General features: G+C 34.6%; 1 protein-coding gene across 1 annotated transcript in view; it reads left to right on the top strand.

Moving 5' to 3' along the window:
* The window catches only part of LOC106461671, a 50,557-nt gene that overhangs the window by 33,242 nt on the left and 732 nt on the right, over positions 1-16,583 (top strand). The window contains exons 2-4 of the mRNA XM_022388690.1: positions 4,903-5,117; positions 7,046-7,309; positions 15,397-15,603. Of these exons, the coding sequence (XP_022244398.1) occupies positions 4,903-5,117; positions 7,046-7,309; positions 15,397-15,603 (686 nt within the window). The remainder of the gene's footprint in view (positions 1-4,902; positions 5,118-7,045; positions 7,310-15,396; positions 15,604-16,583) is intronic.

Genomic DNA, 16,583 nt, shown 5'->3' with positions numbered 1-16,583 from the left:
AACCCCCGCCTATTCTCTAAAGTTGTAGAAGATTCTCGAGTGTAAGAATCAACAATATACGAGTGTACGTAAACGCCAGTGCAACTTTGTATTGTTACGTAATCTGAATTTTCAAAAATCTCTCCACACACCCATAAATATTACCAACGCCGACGCGCCAAAAAACAGTATTTATTATTAGTTTGCTATAGTCAGTAGACTATAAACTTCGGAAGCTATAACTATAATTAATCGGAAAACTTCAGATATTTAACCAAGAGTAATTACAAAGTTCGAACATTACAAATCATTTAACTTCAGTGGATTCACATCGGACATTAGTTTTTACAAAAATATTATATAACTTCATCGTGGAAAACTCGGCGTGTGTGGCTGGTGAATAACGAAGGACAATTGTAAGAAGAATTCTTTGGACTTTTCGGATGTTTACCATTATAGCTGTAATCTTCAATCACTGTAATTGCTTTGATATATTTTCGCAACATGCTCAGCGTCCTTTTTTTTAAAAGTATTATATCACCGACATGACAATAATAAATTGGCCAAACTTTTACAGACATCTAAGTAGACATGTACTCTGTCTAAGAAAAAAAAACTATTTCCGTTTGTTACATGTCATGTACCACTCTTGTAGCTTTTGGAAGCTGGTTTTCTGTTAGACTATATACTTTAGGAGCAGTTTATTAATACCGCTCTTATAAATCTATATTTGTGTGAATTTGTTTGCTAAGAGTTCTAAGAAAAGTGTTTACTTCAGCTGTTATTGTGTTACTTCCATTGTACGACTAGAAGTTAACGCTAGTTTTTCCTTACTTGAAGAGTGTCTACGCTTACGTTACCACTATCTTTTCCACATTTTAACTGAATTGCAGCAAGAGGAGTAGAGCTTTTAATGCATGGTCACGGGCCACGGGAATAGCCAAAGGCAAGGTAATTGAACATGTATATTTTTACCATAGATCGTGAACACCTTCTCTATATATATAATAGTATTTTATACATAGTGCTTAAAAAGCAATACAAAAAGGAAATTACCTTTAACTAGTACAACACACAAAAAAACATATTATAAATTAAGTTCAAATTGACAAATGTACAAATTATGCTCACCCTTGGCAACTTGTGGCAATGTTTTTGTTATAGTTTACAAACGGGCATATAACTATAAGCCTTTTCTTCAAGAGAGACCTAACTAAGTGTATAAACAATGTGAAATACTTTCTGATTAGTCCAATAACACTTCGTTGCAGTTTAATTAGTATAAGCCATGATTCAATTACAATATTAATTTGAGTTTCTTATACAACAACTACATATGTGAATTTTGGGTATTATTGCAGTCCAGTGGAAGTGATAAGCACTAAAGCAACAATATCAACAAATTAAGAAAATAAATTCACTAAATATTATTGAAAACATCTGCAAAATTAATATTGATATGAAAAAAGTGTAATTACTTGATAACAGAAATTAATCGAAATAATATCACAAGGAATAATCAAATGCAATAATATAGACCTACTTAGAAATAAAGTAAATTAAGTAATATCAAACCAGTAGAAATAGCAATATAAGAGATTAGAATTAACAAAAATATAGAAATAACGAAATAATCTAGCCCTGGCTAGAAATAGCAAGGCAGATGAAAAAGTCTTAGTTAAGCTAGAAATAACAAGGTAGATGCAATAGTGTAGGCCATGTTAGAAATAACAACATAAAAGAAATAGTATTAGTTAAGCTAGAAATAACTAGATAGATGAAATAGCTTAGGCCTGGTTAGAAATAAAAAGTTAGATGAAATAGTCTTAGTTAAGCTAAAAATAACTAGGTAGATGAAATAGCTTAGGCCTGGCTAGAAATAAAAAGTTAGATGAAATAGTTTTAGTTAAGCTACAAATAACAAGGTAAAAGAACCAGTGTAGATTCGCTAAAAATAGCAAAGTAAATGCAATAGTCTAAATCTTTCTAGAAATAACAATGTAAATAAAAGAATCTAGACATGGCTAGATGTAACAATGTAAATAAAAGAGTCTAGACATGGCTAGATGTAACAATGTAAATAAAAGAGTCTAGACCTGGCTAGATGTAACATTGTAAATAAAAGAGTCTAGACCTGGCTAAATGTAACAGTGTGTGTATATAAGAGTCTAGACCTGGCTAGATGTAACAGTGTGAATAAAAGAGTCTAGACCTGGCTAGATGTAGTAGTTTAAAAAAAAAGAGTCTAGACCTGACTAGATGTAACGAGCCAGATAAAATAATCTAGGCTTGACTATGAGTAATAACGGAAATGAAATAGTCTTGAGCCGACTAGAAATAGGGTAAATGAAATAATCTAGGCCAGAGTAGGAATAATAAGACAAGTGAAATAGTCTTGGCACCAGTATAAATAACAAGAGAAAAAAAACGGGTTCGAACCAGCTAGGAATAATGACAAATATATATTTTTCCACCAAAATTTATAAACTATGTAACAAGACAGTTAAAATAATCAACAATTTGAAGGCGTTTGTAACATTAAACTTCCTTGGAAGCTAAGGGCTTATTTTACTATTACTTTATATATCATCCTCGTAACAGCTGTTACATATTAAGACACTAGTTCTCATATCCACAGGTCAAAATAAAATATACAAAACCCAAAGTGATTGAATAAAGAATGTGGTGATAAAAATATAATGAGCCTAATATTAATGTTTCATGGCAAGTAAAATCAAATTGAAATATAATACATGTATGATCAATTGCTGGATGTGCTATAAACCAAATGTGAACGTTTTAAAACTGTATCTCGAATTCGGTGAAAAATTTCATTTTACGGGTTATAGTCCCAATAAGTCACTCATGCCTTGTTTTTCCAAAAGAATAAATTCCCAAAACCTATATAGAAGTTCCTTTATTACACGACGTCTTTATGGTAGGTTTGGTTATAAATTTTCGCCCAAAGCTATACAAAGGCCATCTACGCCCGCAATCCTAAACTGATACAGACTCTTATCTAAGTCATCAGAGGCCCGGCATGGTTAGGGTGCTCGACTTTCAATCTCCATTCTTCTCTAAGTCATCAGGGGCCTGGCGGTTAGGGTGCTCGACTCGCAATCTCCACTCTTCTCTAAGTCATCTGAGGCCCGGCATGGTTAGGGTGCTCGACACGCAATCTCCACTCTTCTCTAAGTCATCAGGGGCCAGACGGTTAGGGTGCTCGACACGCAATCTCCACTCTTCTCTAAGTCATCTGAGGCCCGGCATGGTTAGGGTGCTCGACACGCAATCTCCACTCTTCTCTAAGTCATCAGGGGCCTGACGGTTAGGGTGCTCGACTCGCAATCTGCTGGTAGGGAGTTCGAATCCCCGTCCCACCAGACCCTTTCAGCCATGGGAGCGTTATAATGTGATGGTCAATCCCACTATTCGTTGGTAAAAGAGAGCCCAAGAGTTGGTGGTGGGTGATGATGACTAGCTGCCTTCCTCTAGTCTTTCACTGTTAAATTAGAGACGGCTAGCGCAGATAGTCTTCGAGTAGCTTAGCGCGAAATTCATAACAAACAAACTAACTAAGTCAGCAGTTGGAAACCCCCACTACTAGCGGTATTTACGGACCTTAATCCAAGAATACTTGTGGAGTATGGGCCTACTTAGCGACATTACTAAACACTGAACATCTAAAGCTTCGTGTAACATGCCTACAACATTTAGCCAATGGAGCTATTACTATATAAGAAAGTTAATATTATATATCAATCTAGCTAATACTATAAATAATTAAAATGCAGATTGAATTGTTTATATTTAATACCGTACATTACCACAAATTACAGAAACACACTTGATCGTAATTATTTTGTGCCAAGTTCCAGCTAGGTATCAACATAACAATAACAAAGTCTTTGTGAATAGGTGACCGCTAATGTATCTGGTCTGACTACAGTAGTCTCAATCCACCATAGCTTTTGAGATTCATTCTGCTAAAGAAAGTCTGTCAATGTTCAGACTTGAAGGGAGGGTGGTTTATAAAAGGAACAGAACAAAAGTGACCTGTTCTTAAAAGCGGAAGGAAAATTACTAGGATAATTATGATTTTTCCACATTGCAGTTTGTAGTCTAGTTTTTAATTTGCTGACCTTATGTTCAAGACCTTTGGTTTATTGGTCTGGTTATCTTACCAACTACATTGTAGCAGTAATATTTAGTCTGTCTGTGTTTAGAAGTTATATTAGAATATTTTAAATGATTTCAATTAATATAACTCTACTACATAACATCAATTGTTTTTATCTTTTATAATATATTAATTTTTTGATCGTTCCAAGAAGATGTAAAACTGAAAACAAACATATTCAAAACTGATCAGTAAAAGTAGTGGTTCTCTTTTTTTTTTCTTTTCGCTTCAAAAAATGGTTAAGCTATTTAAGAGAAAATATCACGTTTCAACTGTGATGTTTTACAGAAAATATTTTTTGGTTGACAGGTACTTTTGTCTATGTCAATTAATGATTATTTATATTCGTTACACAGGTTATGATTCATATGTTTCCCGATTAATACCTTTGTGTGAAGAAACATTAAAGGAACATAAATTAAACTTCGTTCATGTTATCTAATTAATTTCACTGGTGAATAGTTACATAAATATGACTTATCCCCACGAAAGTCCTTCATACTGTGACAAATTTGATATATTTGTTCTGCCATGACCTGATAAACATTACATTTAAGTAGTTCTGTTAACAAAAACACCGAGTAAGTGTGTCTAAAGATATATCTATGTGTGTGTGTATATATGTATCTAAAAACCGTCATCTAGATTTTGTACACTAATTGCTTTGTGCCATCTCAAAAAGTTTGTTCTAGGAAAGTTTCTATATTTTGTAATGTTGAACAATAACTTTATACTTTTTCCAGTTTCCGATGATTGTTTTTCTGGTCGGGTTAATTCCACAAGTGATCCCCCACCCACCATACCGAGGACCATGGCGTCCACATATGAGCGAAGTCGTTTATTACTCTGATTATTCATATCCAAAGACGTCTGCGCCAAAGACTACCTTCCTCCCCAAGCCTCAATACTGTCCTGAAACAGGACGAACAGTCTGTAAAAATGTTCCTTATTACCCAAGGTAAACACCTTTAACTCAGTTATTTGTTAACCACGGAAATAATATTGTAATCTATCATCCTGTAACGCAGCATAACGTTGCATGATAGGTACTAAATATTGTAATCTATCATCCTGTAACGCAGCATGACAGGTACTAATTATTCTAGTCTATCATCCTGTAACGCAGCATGACGTTGCATGATAGGTACTAAATATTGTAGTCTATCATCCTGTAACGCAACATGATGCTACACGATAGGTACTTTCTTTTATGGGCTGATTATTTTACAAATATTATACATATATTGTTACTTTATTTGTATGATTCAAGGTATGGTTACTATAGCAATATCAAATACATCGTTTACTCACTTTGTCTACATCACTGTTTCTAAAGTGTGCTTGCTATGACAGTAAAACAGATCAGTGAAATAAAACAATCCATCTTTCTTTATTGATTTACACTTGCTAGCCATGTCTGAGTATCTATTTTGTGAAATATCTTGACGAAGACTTATAATTGAAATATTACTATGAACAATAAATATTATATTTCGGAATGTTACGAAGGTGTATTTTACAAAACTCTTTTTGATACAATGTTTGTTAAGCACCTTGCACATGAAGAATTCTAGTTGTATATGAATAGTTTATGTGTTTCTAAATTTTGACTTTCTTTTCTTGTTTTTAAGCGCAAAGCTGTGCAATCTGTGCTGTATCTGCCGTGGGGACTAAACTTTGGATTTTAATGTTACATACTTTAAATTTACCGTTGAATTACCTGGGGATTAAATTTTTTTCCAAACATTAAATCTGTAATAGTGTCAAACTTGTATCATTTGTCTAGTTTGTTCAGGCACCGTTTCTAATGGGTTTACTGTAGCGATGTTGAACAAGCGTTGTTTATCTATGTTCAGTCTTCCATTTCTAATGGGATTACTGTAACGATGTTGAACAAGCGTTGTTTATGTATGTTCAGTCTTCCATTTCTAATGGGATTACTGTAGCGAAGTTAAACAAGCGTTGTTTATCAATGTTCAGTCTTCCATTTCTAATGGGATTACTGTAACGATGTTGAACAAGCGTTGTTTATCTATGTTCAGTCTTTCATTTCTAATGAGATTACTGTAACGATGTTGAACAAGCGTTGTTTATCTATGTTCAGTCTTTCATTTCTAATGGGATTACTGTAACGATGTTGAACAAGCGTTGTTTATCTATGTTCAGTCTCCGTTTCTAATGGGTTTATTGTAACGATGTTAAACAAGCATTGTTTACCTATTTTCAGTCCACCGTTTCTAATGGGATTACCGTAATGATGTTGAACAAGCGTTGTTTATCTATGTTCAGTCTCCGTTTCTAATGGGTTTATTGTAACGATGTTAAACAAGCATTGTTTACCTATTTTCAGTCTCCGTTTCTAATGGGTTTATTGTAACGATGTTAAACAAGCATTGTTTACCTATTTTCAGTCCACCGTTTCTAATGGGATTATTACAACAGTGTCATGCAAGAATATTTTAAAGTATCTGTTTTGATGTGCTCGTTTTTACTAAAGACTGACCGATGTCTCAATATCAAACACACTTTCACATATTATTCTTTACTGCACTTTTACAAAACGGATAGGGTAGCATTCATTGTTCTTGAATGTTGGCCACTATCAAATACACTTATTGTTACACTATCTTTGTGTTCGAACCGAATACAACATGAGAAATATGGTGCTCTAACAATGTGTTACTACAACATGAGGAATATGTTGGTGTAATAATGTGTTACTACAATATTTCTTACATTTTTGTATGGATTTATGCTATCTCTTTCTTTTCATTTTATGGCGTTTTTCCTGTCTAACGCGTACAACTTTAGCATGATGCCATAAATCCTTCAAAAATTTTGTTTAAATGTATAAATCCTTTTAACTATTATTTTCTTTCTTCCTAGTGAATACATATATCGCCTGGTGGCAGAAACTAAAGCAAAAAGTTTCAATTTCACGTCTATCTTCTTTGACGAACACGATGGGGACACTGAACCAAACATAAACCTTCTTCCGCCGGAGCCCAAGGAGGTGGAACAAAATAGCCAAATACCCCACCAGCAAGAGATCAATAAGCGAAACCATCCAATTTGGAGCCACTATGGTCACAACCAAGGCTATGAAATCGGTTACGCACCGACATACTCTCGTCCATATTACCGCCACAGGTACGTTGTGTCGATCAACAACCGTGGTCAGTCATATTCCTCTACTCCATTTATTCGCCACGGATTTGTTATTTTAGCTCCATGATACTGCTACAATCCATTCTACTCACAGAGATATGCTAATCCTCTCAAAAGTCAAGCATAGTAATACTATTACAAACCAATGGCATGTTATTTCACTCAATTGTGACGCTCCGTGATACCATTGTAGTCCCTTTTACTTTAGCTAGGTACAGTCATAGACAAAAGTATTGACACATTATGCTTAGTATAACTGAAGGAACAAATTAAAGATAAGCATTTTATAAACTTTAATCATTTTTAATAAAACAAAAATACAAGAATTACACTTTCTGAAAATTTACCAAATAATCTTTATCAAAAACAAAATCGACCCTTTAAACTATTCGTTCGAGACAAAAGTATTGCCACCGATACTTTAGTATTTTGTGTTTCCTTTTACTTTTGTTACAGCTTTCAAACGTTTATGATAATTATCCTCCAACGCATTACATTTTGTTAGAGAAATGTGAGCCTATAAAATCTTGCATATTTTCTGCATCTCAGACAGGTTTGACACACAATTCTTGGCTACAACTTTATCATATCAGTCCAAAGCATATCTACTCGATTGAGATCTGGAGAACGTGATAGCTATTCCAGAACTTTTCGATTTCTTCAACAATTCCAAAGGTAACTTAGCTGTATACTCTGAGTCAATCTGGCTCTTGGTTTCTTTCTTCCTCAGTGTGGAACCCATGCTGGTCCCAAGCCCGGATAAATTGTAGAGGATTGGAATAGGATTAACAACTCTATTCCGTGAAAATATTACTTGTTAACAAATCTTGAGCTGAGCGTGGGATTGGTGGAAATTTTGTTGACGACATCGAAGAGATTAATGGGCAAAAAATACATTCCCACTTAAGATTTGCTACATGGAACGTTAGGTATCTATATGGAGCTAGCTCTGCAAAGAACATGATGGAAAAGATCAACAAATATAAACTAGATAATGTAGCAATGGAGTTGGATTCTCTTTTTGAAAATATTTGGAAGACTTTGTGGATATCAGTGAAATCATTGCAAAGATCAAAATACGATGTAGATGGTTAAAAATTGCAATAATCTCAGCATATACCCCTAATTGGATTTAGAAGATGAAGATAAATGTTATGAAAAATTGCAGGATGTTTTGGATAACATCCAAAAATATGATATTGCCCTTATAATTTCAGATTTCAAAGCCAAAGGAGTAAGAGAGGTAGATGTTTTTGTATCAACAATGGTAAAGGAAGGAATACATGAGAAAAGTAAGCATAAGGAAGTGAGTCTGGCCTCATTTGCTAATAGTAATAATTTCATCACTGATGGTACTATATTTCTCCACCTGAACGTTCATAAAGGAACTTGGATATCTCAGGATGGAAGAGACATGAACCAGATAGACCGTATCGTTATAAATAGAAAGCTTAGAAAATTTTTAGAAGATGTAAGTGCATATGGAAGATCTGACTGCGATAATGACCATCATCTTAAAATAGCCATTGTATGAAAACAAGGAAGATAGGTGTGGAAAAACTAAAGAACCAAAATATAAAGGAGATTTCCATAATGTAACTGAGAAATAGGCTCAAAATACTTAGTATTATCAAAGATAAAGCAGTAAGCATCATCACACAGAATTAGGAAGATCTGAAGAAAACTACTTTGAAATCGGCATAACTTGTATTGGAATATTACTGCTCAGAGAGAAAGGAAGAATGGTTGAGTTCAGATTTTTAGAATACGGTTTTACGAAGAATTTTAGGGGTAGTAATATGGTGGGAAAGCGTGGAGAACTAGGACACGATATCACGCACTTCTAATCTTTGACTTTGTCACGATCCAATTGTCAAAAGTGGCCAATGGTTTTAACTTGAATTAAATAGTTTAGGAAATCCTAAAATTAGGCAAATGTTCATTACTATTATATTATATTTCTTTTTGGAATTATTACATAGTTTGCAAGGAGCTTAGTTTGGGGTGAACTGGGACATTGCTTAGGGAGAAATGGGACATCAACATAAAATATTTCATGAAACAAGATTACTCCATATCCAGGTACATGTAATCATATAGAATTTGCTGTTTATTGGCAAAGGCATATTTTCTGAACGAAACAAGTAATTTTTATGTAATTATGTCATGAGGCGAATTTAAATAGAAGTGGCATGAGGCATGTCACAATAAAAAAATTTTATTGAGCAACACTAGCTAAATTAACATTTAGGGAACAGCTTGATAAACACATTTGACGTTTCGTCACACTTGACTTAACATATTAACTAATGCTTGTCAGTAACGTGGTAACATGATAGAACATACAGGGAAAATTATTAAACAGAAGTCTGAGTAAATAGTCCAAGGCAATATCTGTTACACAAAATATGTAGCAGCAATAAAATCTTAATGTTATATTTTCCTATCATTAAACATTTAAATAAAGATAACTTTGTCAGGATGCTTGTCAACTGCAGAAACTTTTCTTCCTCTCAACGAATATCAAGGTTTACAAAACTGACTTGAAAGTTCAGTTCATTTCGTGTACAGGCAGTTGTACCTTTGGCCACTGGTTTTGGCATGACTAGTTGGATTTGGTCTTTCTTGACTGTTGCCTTATCTTGAACTCAAGTGTTTAACAACTTATTTGCTACCTGTTGGTGTTTTCTTAAGAATTCTACCTCACAGCAGTCATCATCTTCAACAAATTCTGACAGCACTTCGCCCACATAATAAACTGGTTTACCCCTTTTCTGTGTTTTTATTTCAACCAACACATAGCTGTGAATCTTAGTGTTGTTGTAATCAACATTTCCTAACTGTAAGCTTGCTGTTTGTTCTGTTATAACTGTTATCTGGCGTATCATCACTATCCACAAACGAGATAGTCATCGGCGTCAGAGATTGAACTTTCTTTCCTTGGCTCTACTGCCAATCGTCTCCTAGGGTTATTAGTCAAGCACTGTCTTGCATTTTTTGCTGCTCTAGATTGGGCTTCATTCATATGTTTAATTTTTGGTGTTGATGTAGCTATCATTGTCTTTCCTCTTTTTCGACCACTGTTTGATAAAGAAGTTTTCTGAACAACCTGCAAAATTTACCAATATATGAAATATATCTGAAACAATTTTGGATTTTCTTTTGTCAAATCAGATTCAAATTGTTAAATAAACAGCAACATGTTGACTTCGGCTATTCCCATACTTGTTCAGGTGTAATGAAGGCAGCAGAACCTGAAGTGGGGTCTGACTGTACAGATGAAGACATTTTTACATGGACTTCATGAATGTGAGGATCAGCATGACTGGGACCTGGGTCTGACTATGCAGATGAGAAGGATTGTGCATGAACTTCATCATTGTCGGGATCGGGTGGATCTGCTTGACTGGGACCTGGTGATGACTGGTCACTCGTCTCATTCATTAGTAATGATGTAGCAGTAGCTGTCACAGGTGGACCTTGTTTTGCCAAATCTTTAGTATTGTTACTGAAACGTTGATCTATAATAGATGATGCGAAGAAATCGTCAACAAAAAAGACATTTCTGTCATGTGGCCAAATCCCAGAAGCTTTGAAGCCAGCAGTAATATTGGCTGGAGTAGCAGCTTTTATCCAGCGTTTCTTGTCATCCAGCTGTTTGCCTCAGCATTAAAGTAGGTCTTCATCGGGCCAAAAACAGACCGATCTAGTGGCTAGGTTCTATGACTTGTGTGTGGAGGCAGTGTGATAACATGTACTCTATGGTCCTTTGCAATCTCCAGACAGATGGCTTTCGCGGTTATCATTGACAAGAGTGACAGGATTTTCCTTGGAAAAATGACTGTGTTCCATAACTTTTATGAATGGGTCACTGTTCACCAAATCAGACTCAGACACCAATCTCAAGGAATCTTCAGGAGCTACAGTGCTTTTGTAGTTTTCCTAGGGAATATCAGAGCTAGAGGCTGTGCTATTCCATTTGCAGAAACGATGGCACAAACTTTCACAAGTTCACCTCGTTCACGCTATGTCACTTGGCCCACTTGTTTCTGGCCTCTACTGCTTACAACCTATAGAACCTTCAGCACTGTAGTAAATCCAGATTTATCCAGATTACATATTCTTCTTCCAACAATGTTCTTAACATTTACAACTGTTTCCAAAAGATTGAAGAACTCATTCACTGAAAGCGGATGCATGCATCAATGATGTTGCCCCAGGAGAACGGATTGAGAGAGTTGGATGTCTGTGCATAAAGCCATTAAACCTTTGGCATCTTTCCGGCCATCTTTGTTTCATTCCAATTTTTTGGTATTCTAAATTTGTTCTTCAGAGCCAGTTCATAAGGTAGTTATCTCACTTTGATAGGAGTAAGACCATGAAACATCTTTGATGCAAATGTTAGGTATTCTGCAATGTTTTTCTTCATTTTCATTGAACATTTGACATATCTTGCAAGTACACTTTTTGATACTCCTTTATCTTTTGCTACTTATCTTATTGATTTGCCTTCAATGCTTCTAGCAAGTCCCATGCCAGTTTTTCTTTTACGAAATTTTGGCATTTTCAAGCTTACCTGAAACAATGAATAAATGGTACTAGGGATAACTGGAACAAGGTGTCTCAGTTCTCCCCCAACTATAATCTCTCTCAAAATGTTTAGCAGAATTTCTTACTTGCAAGTAATTCACAAAAGATTCAAGTGTTTAACCAACGTTTGATATATACCTAGCTTTATTAGTAGATAACAGTAGTCACTCTATTATCTTATTCACAAGAAGACATCGTATACATCCTTAAAATTAACTTTTATTTGTTTGTATTTAAGCACACAGCTACACAAAGAGCTATCTGTGCTCTGCCCATCACGGGTATCGATCTCCGGATTCTAGCGTTGTAAGTCCGCAGACACACCGCTGTGTCACTGGGGGGGGGCATTAACTTTTAACAGGTGAATAATAATGTTTTGATTGCAACACTTATCACAAGCATGTGATTGCCACGTTTCTTCTTGTAAAATGGACGACTTAGAGACCAGCACAATCATATTATCTTTTTTTAAATTGGTCAATAAACCCGAGAATTGCAGCAGGGGTTCTAGTTCTCCCCGCTCTCCCCTACATATGGAAATAGATATATATGTCGGAATTTAAAAATCTGATCTTCGCCAATTCTCAAAATAATAAGGCTTTTAGTTACATTTCTTAATAGTATAAATATATACTATGTTGTTGTTGGGCTTAGGATTCTTCTACAGTAATGTCTGTGACTTGTTAGAGATAAATTCAACGATAAATAAACAGTATAAACTTTACTTGTTTTCAAATAATATATATATTCAGAACAAGTTAAGGTATGTATAGTAAATTCTTCAACACTATAGATATTATGGACATATCATAAATACTATATATCTAGTTCTCTCCTTCTTGTCAAATATCCACCTAGGCCTATTCAATTAATTTAGAATTTCAGTTGACAAGCTGAATTAACTTCTTTATTTCTATCGCACTAGTATTTTGTGTTATTCACTTACAATTTTGGGGCGAGTTACCGCAACCGTTTGGTCTTGTTTCTTTGAAGATCATCTGTTCCTTTTGTCAAAATGCACTCAGGCTGATTCAATTACTTTAGAACCACGCTTTGACGGAATAAAATTATTTTTCTTATCTTTTTTTCTACTGTTAGTTTCACTCAAACATATAAAAAACGTTATGCCTATCACTTCTACGGTTGTTAACTTCACACCAACTTTATTCTCTTTTGCTATTATCTGTCTGCTGTTTCCCGCTCGTCTCACGCTATTTATATCTTTATCACTTAATCGTCTGTCCGCCTTCTATATTCTCGACGTTAATGGATTATTAACAAAACTTCCTACAATCGTCTGCTTTTAACTCTTATTATGACAAACTAAACAATAATAAAATATTCACTCACAAAAAATAAATTAATCGCTAATATCTAAACCAAATAGTCTTTTATATCATGACAATATAGAAGACGACATAATCAAGAGTTTGTGAATATCAAGAAATATTGTAAAATAAAAGAGAATAAAATGGGCCAGAATGGAAGACAATAGCGATTGCTATGTTTGAAAAACCACAAGGTAAAAGGCTATTAGGAAGACCGAGAAAAGATAGTGATACAGTGTTGCAGAGAATGTCTTTAATGTTGTTATAGAATATGAATAATGGTCAGCGGCTGCACAGGACAGAGAGAGATAGAGAGACTTCATGAAAGCGACCAGGGATCGACAGGTGTGAATACTATAAGAGTGAGTGAGATGGGTCACTGTCTTGTTGAAAGATAAACCTTCTGTCAATCAGCCTACTAATAAATCATATCATTGTACTTTGTTTTGATACACGGCTAAATCCATTCGTTCTTCATTCACATAAATGTCTTCATTTCCTGCTCTGATAAATCACCCCCATATCATGGTTTAGCCACTGCCTTGTTTAACTGTAGGTACAAGTGCTTTTCATTTAAGGATTTCCCTTTTGTCTCCAAATATACTGTGGTCCATTTTGGGGAAAAACTGTCTATCGCCGTCTTATATTTTGAACTACTGATCATTGGGAAGACAGCTAGCCAATAACACCCTACCACATACCATACACGCTAACAGATTGACTGTCACTATTATAACGCACCGACAGCTTAAAGTGAGAAGAATATTTTGTGGTATCGCACAGATTCAAACCCGGCTCGCCAGCTCCAAGATCTAGCACTTTTTCACAAGACCAACAGTTCAACTAAATTCCTTCCTTTTCCTCAGGTGGATCAGAGGAGAACTTGAGGGCTCATAACGCTAAAATTCGGAGTTCGATTCTCCACAATGAACATAGCGCAGATAATCCATAGTGTAGATATGCACTTAAGAAAACAAACTTTTCTTGATTTTGTCGGTTCTTTAACATCTATTATATTGTCTTTAAAAATTAGGATTGCTGTTATGAGATTAAAAAAAAAAGTCATGCAGACATTACACTTTCCCAGATTAAGGACCATATCTTGTCTGATTCTGTAACTGCTACATCCGGTCACTTATTATTAAAATATGGACTTCCCCTTGAAAAGTGTAGATGTAATCCTCGCCACCAAGACGAACCGTTTATTGTTGCAGGTATTAAGTTTGACCGTCTTTGTAACTTCCTTGTAACTTTCCTGTAAAGGAGCAACTCGAGATCAATATTCTTAAATAACATTTTTGTACAAAACAGAGAAAGACAAATTAGTTAACAACTATTGTTATTTTATAAAATGTTTAACATGTATGATTAGTATTGTTTTTCTGTGTTTCAATAACTCTAGGTGGGATTAAACTAACCTGTTATTGCTTTTCTCATCTTGTAGTTAGTTGCTCAAAATTAAGTGTTTGAAAAGAACCGTTGGAAATTTGATATTTTACTTCAAATATTAAAATAATACTTTAAATTCGAAATTTCTAATATATTTTTGTATATATAGGTCTCAAATACAAAACTTCAATTCTGAAAGGTGATAAACGATCTCTTAATTATGAAGATTATTTTTTTATCTTTTAGTGACTCAGCATTTTGTAAATATTAACTTATTAAACGATGGTATAATTTCAGCTAACAGTTTATCTGGGTATTACAGATTCAGAAATTAGAATTATGTTAATAATAGCAGTAGGACAAAGTAAACTAAAATATTAAATTGATAGGCCCGGCATGGCACTCGACTCGCAATCTGAGGGTCGTGGGTTCGAATCCCTGTCACACCAAACATGCTCGCCCTTTCAGCCGTGGGGGCATTATAATGTGACGGTCAATCCCACTATACGTTGGTAAAAGAGTAGCCCAAGAGTTGGCGGTGGGTGGTGATGACTAGCTGCCTTCCCTCTAGTCTTACACTGCTAAATTAGGGACAGCTAGTGCAGATAGCCCTCGTGTAGCTTTGCGCGAAATTCAAAAACAAAAAAAAAAACAATCAAATTGACATGTCCATATTTGAAATTTAATTGCACAGTTAAAATGCCTGTAAAAATCAGTTTTGTCATTATAATAGTAAAAAGGTGCTCTATTTTTACTTCCTAGACCTTTGTATTCGAACCAGTGTCAGAGTAGCTCTGTTCATCTTTACAGAGGACGGAGACAAAGGGAAGAAGAGCCACTCTGTGCTATTCGGACGATGTTCATTCTGCCTGAAGCTGGTCTCACAGACCAGTCGCAATGGAAGTTTGTTGTTAATATTCCCGACAAAGATCCTCGGTTTAAGCAAGTCATCAGAGTCGATGTGTGCAGGTGAGAAAATAAGTAGACTTTAGAACTGGTCGGATTTTATTTTATAATCAGCGAAAAAGGTTAACCGAGCAATGGCAAAATCCTTTAGGAGGAAAATACACTTAAATAAGACAGCGATAAAAGTTTTGTTGTAGAAGCAGTTCTTAGCTGATCATGATTTGTGTTTTGTTATCTAATGTGAAAGTATATGTTTCCAATTCACAATTTACCACGCCGAGATGTAAGAAAAACAGAGGCCTAAGTTTGGCTAAAAAGCTGAATAACTTCAAACTTTTTCGGAATGAAATACATACAGAAATATACGTATATATATATCAAAGTCATTTTTCGTATAAAGCTTCGTTAGATGACACTCTTTCTCGATCCTACCTGGGCTGATCAAAGTTGGCGTTGCTCAATAACGTAATTCTCAGATGAATGTGCTTTCAGATCACACCTACTGATGTTATTGAGAAAAACTCTCTGAATTAGTTGCAGAAAACGTGATAAAAAATCTAATGACATATCTTCACATAGTACGAGTATGTATTCCAATCTGTACTCTACTATGGAGGTCTGAAGTGTGCGTTATGATCCAGAATCCGTTATATCGGACTCGTAATAAAGTTGAATAGCGCTATTGAAAACGTATAAAAGTTTCAATTATTGCTTCTATCTTTGTATACAATAAGTACAAATTCAATGGAGTAACATATAGAACTAAATATACTATACATATATAAACGTAAAATCAATTTATAAACTATATTTTCAAATCTTTTCCCCAAAAGATTCCATATAACAATATTCACAACATGATTTAGACGGCGTTTCTGACGTAATTAACTTTGAAAAATATCATAGCTAAGCTTTTCTTTTAAAATATATAAATATTATTTTAATATTCTCAAATGAACGAAATTTTTTCATCTTAGCGAAAAGTATTAAAAGTAAACATTATTTTAATCAGGAAACATTATTTCATCACTAGAATTAACTTA

The sequence above is a fragment of the Limulus polyphemus genome, unplaced genomic scaffold, assembly GCF_000517525.1.
Source record: "Limulus polyphemus unplaced genomic scaffold, Limulus_polyphemus-2.1.2 Scaffold1008, whole genome shotgun sequence".
Lineage (NCBI taxonomy): Eukaryota > Metazoa > Arthropoda > Merostomata > Xiphosura > Limulidae > Limulus > Limulus polyphemus.
Note: the sequence above shows the minus strand (reverse complement) of the source record. Positions and strands in the feature narration are given on the sequence as shown.